The sequence below is a fragment of the Lepisosteus platostomus genome, chromosome 5 (genome assembly GCF_059453375.1).
Source record: "Lepisosteus platostomus isolate fLepPlt1 chromosome 5, fLepPlt1.hap1, whole genome shotgun sequence".
Lineage (NCBI taxonomy): Eukaryota > Metazoa > Chordata > Actinopteri > Semionotiformes > Lepisosteidae > Lepisosteus > Lepisosteus platostomus.
Window position 1 is genome coordinate 68866348 of NC_142615.1, and position 15713 is coordinate 68882060.

General features: G+C 53.6%; 3 protein-coding genes, 1 non-coding gene and 1 pseudogene across 4 annotated transcripts in view; 2 read left to right on the forward strand and 3 right to left on the reverse strand.

Moving 5' to 3' along the window:
* LOC148671925 (GTPase IMAP family member 7-like) overlaps positions 1-15713 on the reverse strand; it is a 396318-nt gene that overhangs the window by 104867 nt on the left and 275738 nt on the right. The window lies entirely within an intron of this gene.
* Positions 1-15713, reverse strand: part of LOC148671932 (uncharacterized) — a 49784-nt gene that overhangs the window by 14848 nt on the left and 19223 nt on the right. The window lies entirely within an intron of this gene.
* LOC148671933 (epithelial discoidin domain-containing receptor 1-like) lies at positions 3166-3953 on the forward strand. Its single transcript, XM_088632835.1, has 2 exons — positions 3166-3310; positions 3711-3953. The coding sequence occupies exons 1-2, from the start codon at positions 3215-3217 to the stop codon at positions 3849-3851; spliced, it is 237 nt and encodes a 78-aa protein (XP_088488961.1). The 5' UTR covers positions 3166-3214; the 3' UTR covers positions 3852-3953.
* Positions 8107-8178, reverse strand: trnae-cuc (transfer RNA glutamic acid (anticodon CUC)). Its single transcript has one exon. It is a non-coding gene; the product is annotated as a tRNA-Glu (tRNA).
* LOC148671935 (uncharacterized) lies at positions 8128-12613 on the forward strand (annotated as a pseudogene).

The following is a 15713-nucleotide window of genomic DNA, read 5'->3' on the forward strand; positions in this document are numbered from 1 at the left end:
ACATGTCTGTTTGTGTTTTATGTTCTTTCTTTTTTTATTTTCAGCAAACATAGGCAACATTAGGATAGGGAGTTTGAACACCAATGGGTGCCGGAGAGCTTTGAAGCGAGCTGCCGTGTTGGAGATTATCAAAGAAAAGAGCCTGCAGGTGACTTTCCTGCAGGAGACCCACACCGACAGCTCCAACATCGTCGCCTGGCAGCGGGAGTGGCAGGGGGACATCGTGTACAGTCACGGGTCCCTGTGAACGTGGGGGTCGCGGTGCTGCTCTCTGTGGGGTTCAAGCCCCTCTCTATCGCCGCCCAGGAGGTGGTGAAGGGTCGCCTGCTACTCGTGCGAGTAGTTCTTGGGAAGAAAACCTTTGTTTTTATTAACGTTTACGCACCCACCAACGGCGGGGAGAGGGTCACCCTCTTCAGGGAGCTTGAGACTGCACTGGCGACCTGCCAGCCTGAAGAGCTGGTCTTCCTGGGGGTGATTTTAACTGCACAGAGAGCAGCACACTGGACAGGAATCACGCAGAGCCACATGGCCTGTCGGCCAGGGAGCTGCGCAGGATCCTCGTCAAGTCTGACCTCACTGACATCTGGAGGAGATGTCATGGGGACACGAAGCAGTACACCTGGGCTCAGGTCAAGGGGAATACCCTCTCTCTGGCCAGGCTAGTCCGATTCTCCACCGCACTCAGTGGCTTGAGCAATGGCAAGACCCCTGGTCTCGATGGCCTGCCAGCCGAATTCTATCGTGCCTTCTGGGCTGTGCTGGGACCTGACCTGCTCGATGTATATTTGGAAAGTCTGGAGCAGGGGGACCTGCCACTGAGCTGCAGGAGAGCTGTTGTCACCCTGCTGCCTAAGAAAGGGGACCTGTGTGACATTAAGAACTGGAGACCTGTTGCTCTGCTGTTTGTGGATTATAAAATCCTGTCCAAGGCTCTGGCCAACAGGCTGAGGGTGGTGCTGGGGTCCGTGGTGCACTCCGACCAATCGTACTGCGTGCCCGGAAGGTCAATCTTTGATAACATATTTCTGATTCGAGATGTTTTGGCCACCTCCAGACTATTGGGTTTAGATACTGGTCTCATTTCGTTAGACCAGGAAAGGGCAAAGGCTATATCAAAGAATAGGGTTGAACATCAGTATTTGTGGAGGACCATGAGGTCTTCGGGGTTCAGCCCCGTCTTTGTTGCCATGATTCAGGTGCTGTACAGTGACATCTTCAGTGTGCTAAAGGTCAACGGAGGGCTGAGTGCTCTGTTTCCAGTGCGGAGGGGAGTCAGGCAGGGCTGTGCACTCTCAGGAATGCTCTACTCCCTTGCCATTGAGCCTCTGCTACATCAGCTGCGCCGGGTCATCAGGGGCCTGTCCATCCCGGGCTGCCCCGATTCCACTGTCAAAATCTCGGCGTACGCTGATGACATCATGGTCGTGGTCAGAGGAGAACAGGATGTCAGGGCGCTACAGACAACTTTGAATGATTTCCAGTGGCTATCATCAGCCAAAGTAAACTGGGCCAAGAGTAGCGTCCTACTCCTGGGGGAGTGGAGCGAGATGGGTCCCCCAGTCTTGCCAGAGAGGCTCAGCTGGACCAGAGGGGGACTCAAATACCTGGGGGTACACCTGGGGGATGAGGCCAGTGTGAAAAAGAACTGGGAGGGGCTCCTTGAAAAAGTGAAAGGTTGTCTGGACCGCTGGCGCTGGCTGCTCCCCCAGATCTCCTACAGAGGCCGGCTTCTGATTGTCAACACCCTGGTGGCTTTGATGTTTTGGCATCGCCTGGTGTGTCTGGAGCCACCAGCCGGACTGGTCGAGGAGCTGCAGGCCACGCTCCTCGACTTCTTCTGGGACGGACTGCACTGGCTGCGGAGGGGCGTCTTCTATCTGCCCAGAGAGGACGGAGGGCAAGGACTTATCGACATCCGGAGCCGGGTGGACGCCTTTCGCTTGCAGGCAGTGCAGAAGCTGCTGTTCGGCCTGGCCTCGCTGTCCTGGAGGGAGCTGACCTTCACCCTGCTGCGTCGAGCAGGACACCTCGGGCTCGACTGTGTGCTCTTCCTGATGGACACCAGCAGGGTTGACCTGTCTCCACTGCTGCCTTTCCAGCGCAGTCTCCTGGAGACCTGGAGGCATCTGCGCGTGCAGAGAGAAGAGGAGCGGCCCAGTCTATACTGGACACTCAGAGAACCATTAATACACAATCCACGAATGGACATAGAACCGGGCCGCTCCTTGGACTTCACCAGCAGACTGGTCCACGCCAACGTCACACAGCTCCACCACCTGCTGGACGTGGATCAGGGCTGCTGGCGCAGGGTGGAGTGGGCGTGTGACGTGCTGGGACTACACTCACGGCGGTGTGTAGACAGGTTTCTTAGTCAGCTTCGCTCTGCTCTGCCTCTCGAGGAGATGCTGCTGATCCAGGGCCTGTTTGAGGATCATCGCCTTCCAACCACACAGCCTCCTTTCCCTGGTCTGCTAGTGTCTCCTGCGCTCAGTCCTGGACCGACGGGATCTCTCCTTGAGCACCTTGCCTCAGAGGAGAGGTCTCTAGCTGGTGTTGGGGGGAAATGTCTGTACAGACTAGTCGTAACATCTAGGCACCAGGCCCAGCTGTCCGCTCTCCCTGACACTCCCTGGAGGGCTCTTCTGGGAGTGCCGGATGACGTCCGGCCTGCCTGGGGTAGCCTCTACAGATTTCCCCTCAACAAGAGGGCTGGTGATCTGCAATGGAGGGTCCTGCACACCATCCTTGGGGTCAACTCGTTTGTGTCGGTTCTGGACCCGGGGGTGTCTGACGCCTGTCCCTTCTGCGCTCAGAGGGAGACGGTGTTCCACTGCTACAGCGCCTGCCCCCGCCTGTCGCCCATGTTTGCCGTACTGATCCGGCTCTTCACCAACCTCGGCCTGGCCTTCAACGATGTTATTTTTGTGTTTGGGGTGGGTCGTACAAAAAAACGGAAAACTCAGACCCTCCTTGCCAATTTTCTGCTGGGCCAGGCCAAACTCACCATCTACAAGACTCGGAAAAATAAGATCTCTGGATCCGGGTCTGTAGACTTGGTGAGGATGCTTGAAGGGTTGGTGAAGAGCAGGATATCGTTAGAATTTTTGTTTGATAAATCTCATAATGACCTCGGAACCCCATGTGTCTTTGTCCCCAGGGGAAGTTCACCACGGCCAGCGATGTGTGGGCGTTTGGGGTGACCCTCTGGGAGATGCTGAGGCTGTGTAAGGAGCAGCCCTACGCCTCCATGACAGATGAGCTGGTGATCGAGAACGCTGGAGAGTTCTTCAGAGACCAGGGCAAGCAGGTAACAGCCACACCTGTCCAGGAGTACCTGTACCTGTCTCTCTCTCATGTCCTGCAGGCTGACCTGTCTCTCTCTAGTTCCAGGTGTACCCGTCTTACAGACTGACCCGTCTCTCTCCCTCCCTCTCGTCCCCCGGCTCCCGTCCTGCAGGCTCACCCGTCTCTCTGCTCTCTCTCTGTCCAGGTGTACCTGTCTCTCTCCTGTCTCCTGTCTTGCAGACTCACCCGTCTCTCTCTCTCTCCTGTCTCCTGTCCTGCAGAATCACCCGTCTCTCTCTCTCTCCTGTCCTGCAGAATCACCCGTCTCTCTCTCTGCTCTCTACTGTCCTGCAGACTCACCTGTCCCTCTCTCTCTCCTGTCCTGCAGACTCACCCCTCTCTCTGCTCTCTCCTGTCCCCAGGTGTACCTGTCCCGGCCGGAGGTGTGTCCGCAGGGCCTGTACGAGCTGATGCTGAGCTGCTGGAGCCGGGAGTCCAGGGAGCGGCCGTCCTTCCCAGCAATCCACCGCTTCCTGCTGGAGGACGCCATGAACATGGTGTAGCAGGAGCAGCTCCGGCCTGCGGACTCTCGCGGGGCAGGATGTCCTCTGTGGGCTCGGAGGGGGGCGGCCCTGAGGGCTGAGCCTCTTGTGCGCCCCCTGGTGGCGTTCAATTCACTGTGACTGGCCCTGGTCAGGATCGCCATGTGATCGATCACTCCTGATCAATTCATTGTGACTGGCCCTGGTCAGCATCTCCATGTGATCCATTCACTGTGACTGGCCCTGGTCAGGATCTCCATGTGATCGATCGCTCCTGATCCATTCACTGTGACTGGCCCTGGTCAGGATCTCCATGTGATCGATCGCTCCTGATCCATTCACTGTGACTGGCCCTGGTCAGTACACTGTCCAGTCCTGTTAGACCAGGAGAACAGTTTTGGGGTACCGGCTCCTCGTCTCTGCGCCCCGGTGTGCAGGAGAGACGCGAGAGCCACGTGATCGGGCCTCAGCGGCTCGTGGACAAGCGGACCTGCGTCACGAACGGCGGGGAGGAGAAATGACTCTGCTGCTCGCTCGGTGTGTGTGCGCGGAGGTTCTCACGTCTGTCTGTTTTAATAATCTCATGTCGTGCGCGTGCGTCACTGTTCACACTACAGAACAAACAGGTCGCCCCGGAACGGCGATCGATGTGAAACTGGCTGTGATCGTGGCGCCCGCAGTCGTGACGCGGCCCGGCTCCCCCCGAGCGCCGGTTCTGCGGTCGTCCGCCCAGCCCGGTCCGGAAGGTGGCTGCTGGAGGCAGGGGAATGATCTGGGAGCTGGCGGGGTGTCGGAGGGGACAGGGGAGCACAGAAGGTGCTAGAAACTTTTGCTCCACCAGTTTGAGATGGGGGGGAGCGGTGCCGAGCAGGGGGTGGGGAAGGGAGGGAGGGGGAGTTGGGGTTCAGCCCCGCGGTGTCACACCTCCGGCCACAGGGGGCGCTGCTGTGCGGAGCGGGACAGGAGCAGGTGGAGTCAGTCCAGGGTGTTCTGGGGGACGGGGGGCTCGGCCGGCCAGCGTTGAGGTTTAGGGGTGAGGGTGGCGGGGCAGGGGGGTGAATATTACCCCAGGGGCGTGGGCGCTGTAGGTACTGCTGTCGTGACACACTGGATGTCTTTGTGTTTTTTTCCTTCTTCTTCGCCGACTACTAATGTTGTACATAGCGTACGGGACAGATTGTTACACTAATATATGGAGACGTTGGTGCGTTCCCCGTCTGCGGTCCTCGCGCTGCCTCTGGGCGGCGCTGGCGTGTCGAAGGCTCTCGGGTTCGTCTGGTTCTTGTCGTGAATCTTTTTGTAGAAGTTTTAATAAAGTAACATTTTCAGATAACTGGGTGTCCTGTTCTGCTTTCTGCATCCCGAGTGATCGACTGCCCCTGCTGCTGACTGGAAGTCATCAGTTAAAGGGTATCGGCTTCAACAACAGGGCTGTGCGGCTTGATCCCCCCCTCCCGCCCCTCTCTGTGTACAGCAGTGTCTCCGGTATCAGCTTCAACACTGGCTGGGTACAGAGGAGGGAGAGCTGGCGAGGAGCGTGGCTCTGATCCTATCCTTGATCCAATCATGGCTCTAATTCCTGTAATTTATGAGAGAGCACAATCAAAAAGCGTCTAAAACTGTACAACTCTAAGGTTTAGAAAACGTTTTTACAGAAGCTATCCAGACAGTTTGGGGTCATGCGTTCGTTTGATCCAGCTGGGGATTCTGTATGACTCTGACAGACACACTGATTCCAGGTGAGAGATTCACACTGAGGTGACCTGTCTCCAGCTGTATGACCCTGACAGACACACTGATTCCAGGTGAGAGACTCACACTGAGGTGACCTGTCTCCAGCTGTACGACCCTGACACTGATTCCAGGTGAGAGACTCACACTGAGGTGACCTGTCTCCAGCTGTACGACCCTGACAGACACACTGATTCCAGGTGAGAGACTCACACTGAGGTGACCTGTCTTTCAGCTCTATGACCCTGACAGACACACTGATTCCAGGTGAGAGATTCACACTGAGGTGACCTGTCTCCAGCTGTATGACCCTGACAGACACACTGATTCCAGGTGAGAGACTCACACTGAGGTGACCTGTCTTTCAGCTCTATGACAGATTCCAGGAGAGAGCTATACTGAGCTGAGCTGTATGAGCCCTCCTTAGATTCTGATAAGTTTTCTCTACACATCAAAGACGCAGCTCCTTCAATGTCTCCCTCTCCACACTCTGCAGAACGCTACTGAATCCTATTGGTTGCCATGCTGCCTGATAGTCTGGCACAACTGAGCTCCTCTTGCATCGTCAGGCACTCTACCCCCACGTTCACAGTCCTTGGTGTTCCCAGAGACAGAGTGTCAATGATGAGGTCACTTCCTCCCCAGCTTCCAGTCATATCCATCTGGCTCCAGTCTGGTGCAGTGTCGTCCCCTAGCGTTAACCCACAGTGGACACTCCATCTGGCTCCAGTCTGGTGCAGTGTCGTCCCCTAGCGTTAACCCACAGTGGACACTCCATCTGGCTCCAGTCTGGTGCAGTGTCGTCCCCTAGCGTTAACCCACAGTGGACACTCCATCTGGCTCCAGTCTGGTGCAGTGTCGCCCCCTAGCGTTAACCCACAGTGGAAACTCCGACTGGCTCCAGTCTGGTGCAGTGTCGTCCCCTAGCGTTAACCCACAGTGGACACTCCATCTGGCTCCAGTCTGGTGCAGTGTCGTCCCCTAGCGTTAACCCACAGTGGACACTCCATCTGGCTCCAGTCTGGTGCAGTGTCGTCCCCTAGCGTTAACCCACAGTGGACACTCCATCTGGCTCCAGTCTGGTGCAGTGTCGCCCCCTAGCGTTAACCCACAGTGGAAACTCCGACTGGCTCCAGTCTGGTGCAGTGTCGTCCCCTAGCGTTAACCCACAGTGGACACTCCATCTGGCTCCAGTCTGGTGCAGTGTCGTCCCCTAGCGTTAACCCACAGTGGACACTCCATCTGGCTCCAGTCTGGTGCAGTGTCGTCCCCTAGCGTTAACCCACAGTGGACACTCCATCTGGCTCCAGTCTGGTGCCGTGTCGTCCCCTAGCGTTAACCCACGGTGGACACTCCATCTGGCTCCAGTCTGGTGCCGTGTCGTCCCCTAGCGTTAACCCACGGTGGACACTCCATCTGGCTCCAGTCTGGTGCCGTGTCGTCCCCTAGCGTTAACCCACAGTGGAAACTCCGACTGGCTCCAGTCTGGTGCAGTGTCGTCCCCTAGCGTTAACCCACAGTGGACACTCCATCTGGCTCCAGTCTGGTGCAGTGTCGTCCCCTAGCGTTAACCCACAGTGGACACTCCATCTGGCTCCAGTCTGGTGCAGTGTCGTCCCCTAGCGTTAACCCACAGTGGACACTCCATCTGGCTCCAGTCTGGTGCAGTGTCGTCCCCTAGCGTTAACCCACGGTGGACACTCCATCTGGCTCCAGTCTGGTGCCGTGTCGTCCCCTAGCGTTAACCCACGGTGGACACTCCATCTGGCTCCAGTCTGGTGCCGTGTCGTCCCCTAGCGTTAACCCACAGTGGAAACTCCGACAGGCTCCCATCGCTCTGGCCGGCGTTTGTTTTTCATCCTCGTTGTTTCAGTCGTGACAAAAGGACCAGAAGAACTGGACGCTTGCACTGAAGCCCGATCCCACTGAAACTGCTCCGAGTTCCTCATTCTTATCACTCGCTATTAAATCCTTCTGTTCACCACGTGGAATCAGCAAGCAGTCACTCGTCATCTGTTCCTATGTCTGGCGTCGGGCAGCCCAAATCTCCCGTCTGCCCTTCAGGGAATGTGAATCTCAGACGCTCCCATCACACCCTCGATCAGTGATCAGTGATTAAATGCTTGTGAATAACCCAACGGGCCTGTTGAACCAAAATCTCTCACTGGAGGGCTGCATCAGTGGTGGGGCTTCAGCCTCATCCTCGTGGTCAGGATGCCTCGCCTTGCGCTTATATCTCCGTCACATTGATTATGATTTATAATAATGTGATAATGTTGCTTTATTGCCCCTATACAATTTCTTGCATAAGCTTGCTCTCCATGAGACAGACACACAGACAGGGAGAGAAGCTGGGGGTCAGAGTGCAGGGTCAGACATTGGACAGCGCCCCTGGAGCAGTTGGGGTTAAGGGCCTTGCTCAGGGGCCCAATGGAGTAGGATTCCTCTGCTGGCTGCAGGATTTGAACCGGCAACCTTCCAGCCACAGGAACAGATCCTCAGCCACAGAGCCACCGCTCCGCCCCGCCCCAGAAGAGTACTGACATTCCCTGACCGGGAATCGAACCCGGGCCGCGGCGGTGAGAGCGCCGAATCCTGACCACTAGACCACCAGGGACGCTACAGCGACACTTGACCGCGCAGCTGAAAGATCACTCCCTGTAGCGCAACAAGCTTGCAAAGCCCCATGAACACCTCTTCTATTTCTTGTCTCCCCGCAGGAATCACGTTATGGGACGCCGAGACGCTGCAGAAAGACATCGACGTGCGTCCTCAGCCGAACACCGAGTTCCAGATCATTGCGTCCAACTCCACGGAGGACAAGGCGTCCGCTCTGAAGGTGGAGGCCTCCCTGGAGGCGAGCTTCCTCTGTGGGCTGGTCTCGGTGAAGGGCTCGGCCAGTTACCTGAACGACAAGAAGACCTCGAAGAAGCAGTCGCGGGTCACCCTGCAGTACCGCACCACCACGCGCTTCGAGCAGCTCAGCATGGACCGCTGAGGAGCCGGAAACGTGCAGCACAGCAACGTCTTCCAGGAGGGGTCGGCCACGCACGTCGTCACGGCGGTGCTGTACGGCGCGCAGGCCTTCTTCGTCTTCGACCGGGAGGTTTCGGCAGAGGAGAAGCAGCAGGACGTCCAGGGCAGCCTGCACGCGGCGATAAAGATGATCCCGTGTGTGTCAATCGAAGGCGAAGCCTCCCTCAGAATGACGGACGAGGAACGCCAGCAGGCGGACAAGTTCAACTGCAAATTCTACGGGGATTTTGCTCTGGAAAAGAATCCGGTGACGTTCCAAGACGCCATCAAGGTCTATTCATCTCTCCAACACCTGCTTGGAAAAGACGGAGAGCACACCGTGCCCATGAAAGTCTGGCTTTACCCACTGACAAAACTGGACTCCCAGGCTGCCACAATCGTCAGGCAAATCAGCATCGGGTTAGTTCGCCGATCCCAGCGTATTTTAGACGAAATGGATGATTATATCGTGCGGTGCCAAGATCTGATGAAAGACGCGATTGCGATCCAGTTTCCAGAGATGAACCAGAAACTCCTGCGGTTTAAAGACCTGTGCGTGGAGTACAAGCTGGTCTTTAAGAAATCTCTGGCCAGGCTGCTGCCGGTCATCCGCGGAGGCGGAGAGGAAGAGGGCCGACTCGTCGACCTCCTGAGCGGGAGAGAGCGCTCCCCCTTCCGAAACGCCCTGCTCGCGCAGTTCCTGGAAGACAAGGAGCGGGAGCTGAACGTGCTGAGATCTTACCTGCAGATCACGAGCGACGTCACCGTGGCCCCCTCCAGCAGTGACCTGGACCAAGTCGTGCTCGATTCGGCGAATGAGTACGTGGTGTGCTTTGCGTTTACATCGCTGAAGCAAAGGGAGCAATACCTAAACATCTTGGAAAGCTATCTGACCTCCTCCGAACGAGGGACGGGTGAAGAGCTAGCTCCTTATCTCGAGCCAGAGGGAAGACGGGGAAAATGGTTCAGGTCAGGGGAAGTCATAACCCTGAAGTGGTCAGACTATTCCTAGACTTCGAGAGAGAGAACAAAGGCAGACCGAACGTGAAGTTCTGTGTGGCGTCAATCTACGACGAGGTCCACATCGGATCTTCCGTTTACCTCTTCGAAAGGGGGGCTCTGGCCAGCAAGCACTTCGAGCTGCCTTCCCAGCCGGGGGTACCGGCTGTGCTGACAACTCTGCACGACTCCGTCCAGCTGGCGTTCCGCCCGCCGAAGTACGGCGCGGGCGAGATCGCGAGGTATCGGGTTCTGTACCAGAAGCCGGGCGACTCAGCTTGGAGGGAAGTGGACACCGATGACAACAAGCCAGAGTTCACCGTGTCGGGGCTGGACCTGAATGCTTCGTATCGATTCGGCTGTCGGGCGGTTTGCAAACCCGGAGTCGGCTGTGCCAGCGACGCAACTCCTTCCTGCAAGACGCTTCCTTCAGCCCCCCCCGGAGCTCCTCAGCAGAAATCAACAGGACCAAACTCCATGACGGTCACCTGGGACATGCCCACCTCTGTGGGACAGGGAGTCAGCGTTACTTCCTACGAAGTTGAATACAGAGAGGTCTTCAAGGGGGCAACAGATGAGCAAGACAGCAAAACATGGACGAAGCTCAAAGTCAGAGGGAGGGTGTGCACTCTGGAGAACCTGAGGGAAGGAAGTTCCTACATCGTCCGGGTTTATTCCGACTGTGGCAAAGAAGGCAAGAGTCCACCGAGCTCCGAGACTCCAATAACAATCCCGAAGGACAGCAGAGTCAAGTCAGGAAACGTCAGTCGTGTTAAAGTACAGAGCGACCACTTCCTAAACTTCTCCACTTTGATAGAGCGCGGGCAGCCTTCCTTATACAGGCTGTCGCTGGAACAGGAGCCCACCGACGAGCAGCATTTCCAGCGCTTCACGTTCGGCAGGAAAGTAGAAGAAGGGAACAATAAGGTCATCATCCTTCTGGGGGCCACGGGGGCAGGGAAGACCACCCTCATCAACGCGATCAATTACATCCTGGGCGTCTAGTGGGAGGATCGGTTTCGATTCAAGCTGATCCACGAGGAGACCAACCGCTCGCAGGCGGAGAGTCAGACCTCCATCGTGACGTCCTACGAGCTCCACAACCAGAAGGGATTCGTCGTCCCCTACTCCCTCACGGTCATCGACACCCCGGGGTTCGGAGACACGCGGGGACTCTCTCGGGACAAGCTGATCACAGAGCAGGTGAAGCGCTTCTTTACCAGCCCCGGCAGTGTGGACCACATCGACACCGTGTGCTTCGTGGTCCAGGCGTCTCTGGCGCGGCTGACCTCCATCCAGCAGTACGTCTTCGACTCCATCCTCTCCATCTTCGGGAAGGACATCGCTGAGAACATCCTCGTCCTCGTCACGTTTGTGGACGGGAAGGACATCCCCGTCCTGGGCGCCATCGAAGCCGCGGGCCTGCCCTGCCGCAAGAACCGGAAGGGCAAACAACTCCCCCCCTTTACACGCAAAACGAGAGGCCCGACACCGATTCCAACGGGGAGGGCTCCGGGAGTGACGACGAGGAAGAGGACGACAACAAGCTGGAGAAAATTGTCTGGACGAACAACGTGAAGCAGCTGAAGAGGTTTTTCCCAAACGTTGGAGAAGACAGAGGGGAAGGACTTGGCGCTGACGAAGAAAGTCCTGGAGGAGCGCGAGAGGCTGGAGATGGCGATGGCGAGCCTGCTGCCTCAGATCTCGGCCGGGCTGGCGAAGCTGAGCGAAATGAAGATCAGGGCATGTCTGGAAAACGAGCAGGCCAACATGGAGCAGAACAAGAACTTCGAGACAGAGATCGAGGAGCTGGTCCCGAAACGGAAGAACACCAAGCATCTATCAACAAACTGCAACAACTGTCTGGTTTCGTGCCATTCAGGATGTTTCCTTCCCACGCCAGGAGAAATCAATCTCTGCGCCGTCATGGATGACGCTGGATTCTGTGTGATCTGTCCAGGTAACTGCCACTACTCCGCTCACATATCCGAGATGACGATGTGGGAGTACGAAGTGGTGAAGGTCATGAAAACAGTCAAAGAACTCAAGGACAACTTTGTGAAGGCTTCCGGCAAGTTCATGTCGACGAAGGAGATGCTCGAGAAAATCGAAATGGACTTCGAGACGATCGAGGATTGGATCATGCAGCTGATCAGGCTGTCCTCCAACTGCCTGGCGCGGCTGGAGGAGATCGCCCTGAAGCCCAACGCTCTGTCCACGGCCGCCTACATCGAGCTGCTCATCCGCAACGAGGAAGAGGAGGCCCGCCCGGGCTTCGAGGACCGCATCGCCGACCTGCGCAAGATGAAACAGCACGCCGAGATCCTCGCCAAGATCGCCAACAACGAGAAACTGCTGCCGGAGGAGCGCAGGATCGTGAGGGAGAGAAACGAGAGGCTGAGAAAAACCGCTCAAGACGTCAAACTGGCGAGCTCCGTAGTGAGAGCCTGGACTGCAGGACAGTGACACCTTGCCGAGAGCTTTCGTGAGGTTTCAGACCGAAGTTCGGGAGGAAGGCGAGAGCCGCCGCTCGCCTGCGCTCGTCAATCTCACACTCAGCACATCTCACACTCCTCCACCGCAGCAGCTCAATCCTCTCCAGCGCACTCTTTACAGTCCAGCTGCACCACGGAGAGGAGACCCAGGAACACCTGAGGGGCGACGGAGAGGAATCCACTGTCACACACAGCAGTGACACGGGCACACGCAGTCACATGGGGACACCACAAGGGAACTCACAGCAGATGATCGCTCGACGGCATCGCAGCCGAAACACAGGGTCGAGCCCCGAGAATTTCACAAGGCACTCAAAGCCAATCAATCACTCTCTTTTCTTGAGATCACGTTAATGGAGGTTCCAGGAGAGAACATCAGAGCAGGAACAGGATACCCCCGTCCCCGCTGTGTGACTGTTCCCGCCAGAGCCCACAGACCACACTCATTCCCCAGCACAAGTCCTGGACTGGAAGACAAGAACCGGGGCAAACCAGTAAGTTACTGCTGATCACTACTTAATAAACTTCAAGGTTTAACAGACAACCTGCAGATCTCCTGTTTTTGGTTTTAATATTGTTTTTGTGAGTCACACATCCAGAACACCCTTTCATAACGCATCTGTACGCCCTGTTCTTGCATTTCTTTGGTTTAGTTTCTGCTCACTTCCCCTGGAGTGAAACACGCCTCCGAAATAAGTGTTTATAAAACTTTCATTTCTCTTTACCTGAACTCAAATAAACCTGCAAGAACACGTCATCATACAGAGCTTCAGCACAGCGTATTTCCTGTCACTTATTTTTATACCATATTACTGTATTTGAGGTGTCATCTGAACCGAAGCAAACTTCGAAAACACGTTTTTACGACATTGTTTCTGTCGATTTTAGAAGCGGTGATGCAAACCTCCAATATAGACGGTTTGAAAACGTCGTCTCTGTTCAGCTGAAGTGCAGCAAACGTGCGAATCCCGGTTTTTAGTTCATTTATTGATCAAACTGTTTCTATCAGCCCTGGATCTGACATGAGCCGCAACGAAACCGGAGCCACTTCGACACACCGGTATCCTACAATTTCATTAAAAAAACACTTGATATTTACTTCAGGAGGAGGAAATACAAATATCAGCTAAACACGCCGGCTAGTCAAAGAAACAGCACATTTAAAATAACAAAACTACAATTTCACTCAAAATGTCAGACGCCACTGAAATTAAAGTGGCCTTCAAGATCAGTTCAGTGAGCTCAATAATACACTTTTACACCAACAGACCCACAATTTCACCACAAACACATGGAGCTTGTGTCTGTGAAGGTGAAGTGTGAGACGATTCTGTCATCAGGAGGGAGGGCCACAGCAGTACAGCAGAGAGAGCCATCACTGTTACCCACATACTCTCACACCGGTCCCATGTAGAACTGCTGTATTAAACTGTCTGGTGAAGAGACGCGTCTGAGACTTCTCATGATCAGGACAGGTCACGGTAAACATGCAGAAAGTGATGGTGAATTCTCGTTTCGCCTGTGTCTTATTTACTCGTTGTCAAACATGCCAGTCTGTGTTATTGTGCGTTTTGAAAAGTGGTTGTCGATTTCTTTAAATGTTTCATACAAAAATGCTATGTGGAGAGTAACTAATTAGATATTCCCCTTGACTGAGGATGTGTACAGTCATCCATCAGGACTGGTACATTTAAAAATGACTGGACAGAGCGCCACCTACAGGTGAAAGGCCATATCACAGCAGCAACGTGTGAACAATAAGACTTTGACACCCAAAAACCACAATATCTTCACAACCCCATAAGCACAATGATAAAGAGACTTTTACACAATTTCACCACAAACCCCCGAGCTCAATGATAGACACTTTTACACAATTTCACCACAAAACACCACGAGCACAATGATAAAAAATTTAACACAATTTTACCACAACCCCCCCAAGCACAATAATAAAAATACAGTTGTATACAATTTCACCACAAACCCCCCAAGCTCAATGATAAACACTTTTACACAATTTCTCCAAAAAAAACCCCGAGCTCAATGATAAACAATTTTACACAATTTTACCACAACCCCCCCAAGCACAATAATAAAAATACAGTTGTATACAATTTCACCACAAACCCCCCAAGCTCAATGATAAACACTTTTACACAATTTCTCCAAAAAAACCCCGAGCTCAATGATAAAAAATTTGACACAATTTTACCTCAATGATAAACAGACACTTTTACACAATTTCACCACAAACCCCCCGAGCTCATTAATAGACACTTTTGGACGATTTCACTTCAAACACCGTGAGCATAAAGATAAAAAGACACTTTTACACGATTTCACCTCAAACCCCCCGAGCTCAATAAAAGACACTTTTACACAATTTCACCTCAAACCCCCCGAGCTCAATAAAAGACACTTTTACACAAATTCACCACAAACCCCTGGAGCACAATAATAAAAAGACACTTTTACATAATTTCACCACAAACCCCCAGAGCACAGTGAAAAAGACACTTTTACACAACTTTACCACAAACCCCCCGAACTCAATGATAGACACTTTTATACAATTTTACAACCCCCCGAGCTCAATGATAAAAAGACACTTTTACAGAATGTCACCACAAACCCCTCGAACACAATGATAAAGATACTTTTACACAATTTCACCACAAACCCTTCGAGCACAATGATAGACACTTTTACACAATTTCACCACAAACCCCCCAAGCTCAATGATAGACACTTTTACACAATTTTACCTCAAACCCCCCGACCACAATGATAAAAATACACATTTACACAATTTCACCACAACCCCCCCGAGCACAATGAAAAGACACTTTTACGCAATTTTACTACAAATACCGCGAGCTCAAAGATAAAGACACTTTTACACAATTTCACCACAAACCCCCCGAGCTCATTGATAGACACTTTTACACAATTTCACCTCAAACAGCCCGAGCTCAATAAAAGACACTTTTACACAAATTCACCAAAAACCCCTGGAGCACAATAATAAACAGACACTTTTACACAACTTTACCACAAACCCCCCGAGCTCATTGATAGACACTTTTACACAATTTCACCACAAAACCCCCTGAGCTCAATGATAAAACATTTTCTGCACAATTTTATCTTCAACACGCACATCACATTCTCTCCACTGCACATATCATTTCCATACCTCCTCCCTCCTCATCCAACTTCTCTGGTTCCCTTCTCTCCAGCTTCTCTCTTCTTGACTCAGCATCCCTCAACAAACTAGTTAGACGCATGAAACCCACCACATCTATTTTAGATCCCATTCCCACCACTTTATTTCAGTCCTGTTTCTCTTCTCTCTGTCCCATTGTCCTCAATATTATACATGAATCCATGAGCACTGGTGTTATACCAACGGTCCTCAAAACTGCTGCCATTACCCCCTTGCCAAAAAAGCCTAACATGGCTCTCGACAATCTTAATTTTCACCTCCAACTGACCCTTTCTTCCTAAAAGTCTAGAACGTGCTGTCACACTCCAGTTACATCACCACCGATCATCTAATAGCTTCTGATTCTGGTTCCCTCTCTATACTTATCCTTCTTGATCTCAGTGCTGCTTCTGACACTGCTGACCATGACATCTT

Bases quoted from the DNA above. Each gene is read 5' to 3' on its own strand.
- LOC148671933 (XM_088632835.1), top strand. From the start codon at position 3,215: ATGCTGAGGCTGTGTAAGGAGCAGCCCTACGCCTCCATGACAGATGAG. The intron at 3,311-3,710 runs GTAACAGCCACA...TCCTGTCCCCAG, and splicing joins TCAGAGACCAGGGCAAGCAG to GTGTACCTGTCCCGGCCGGA.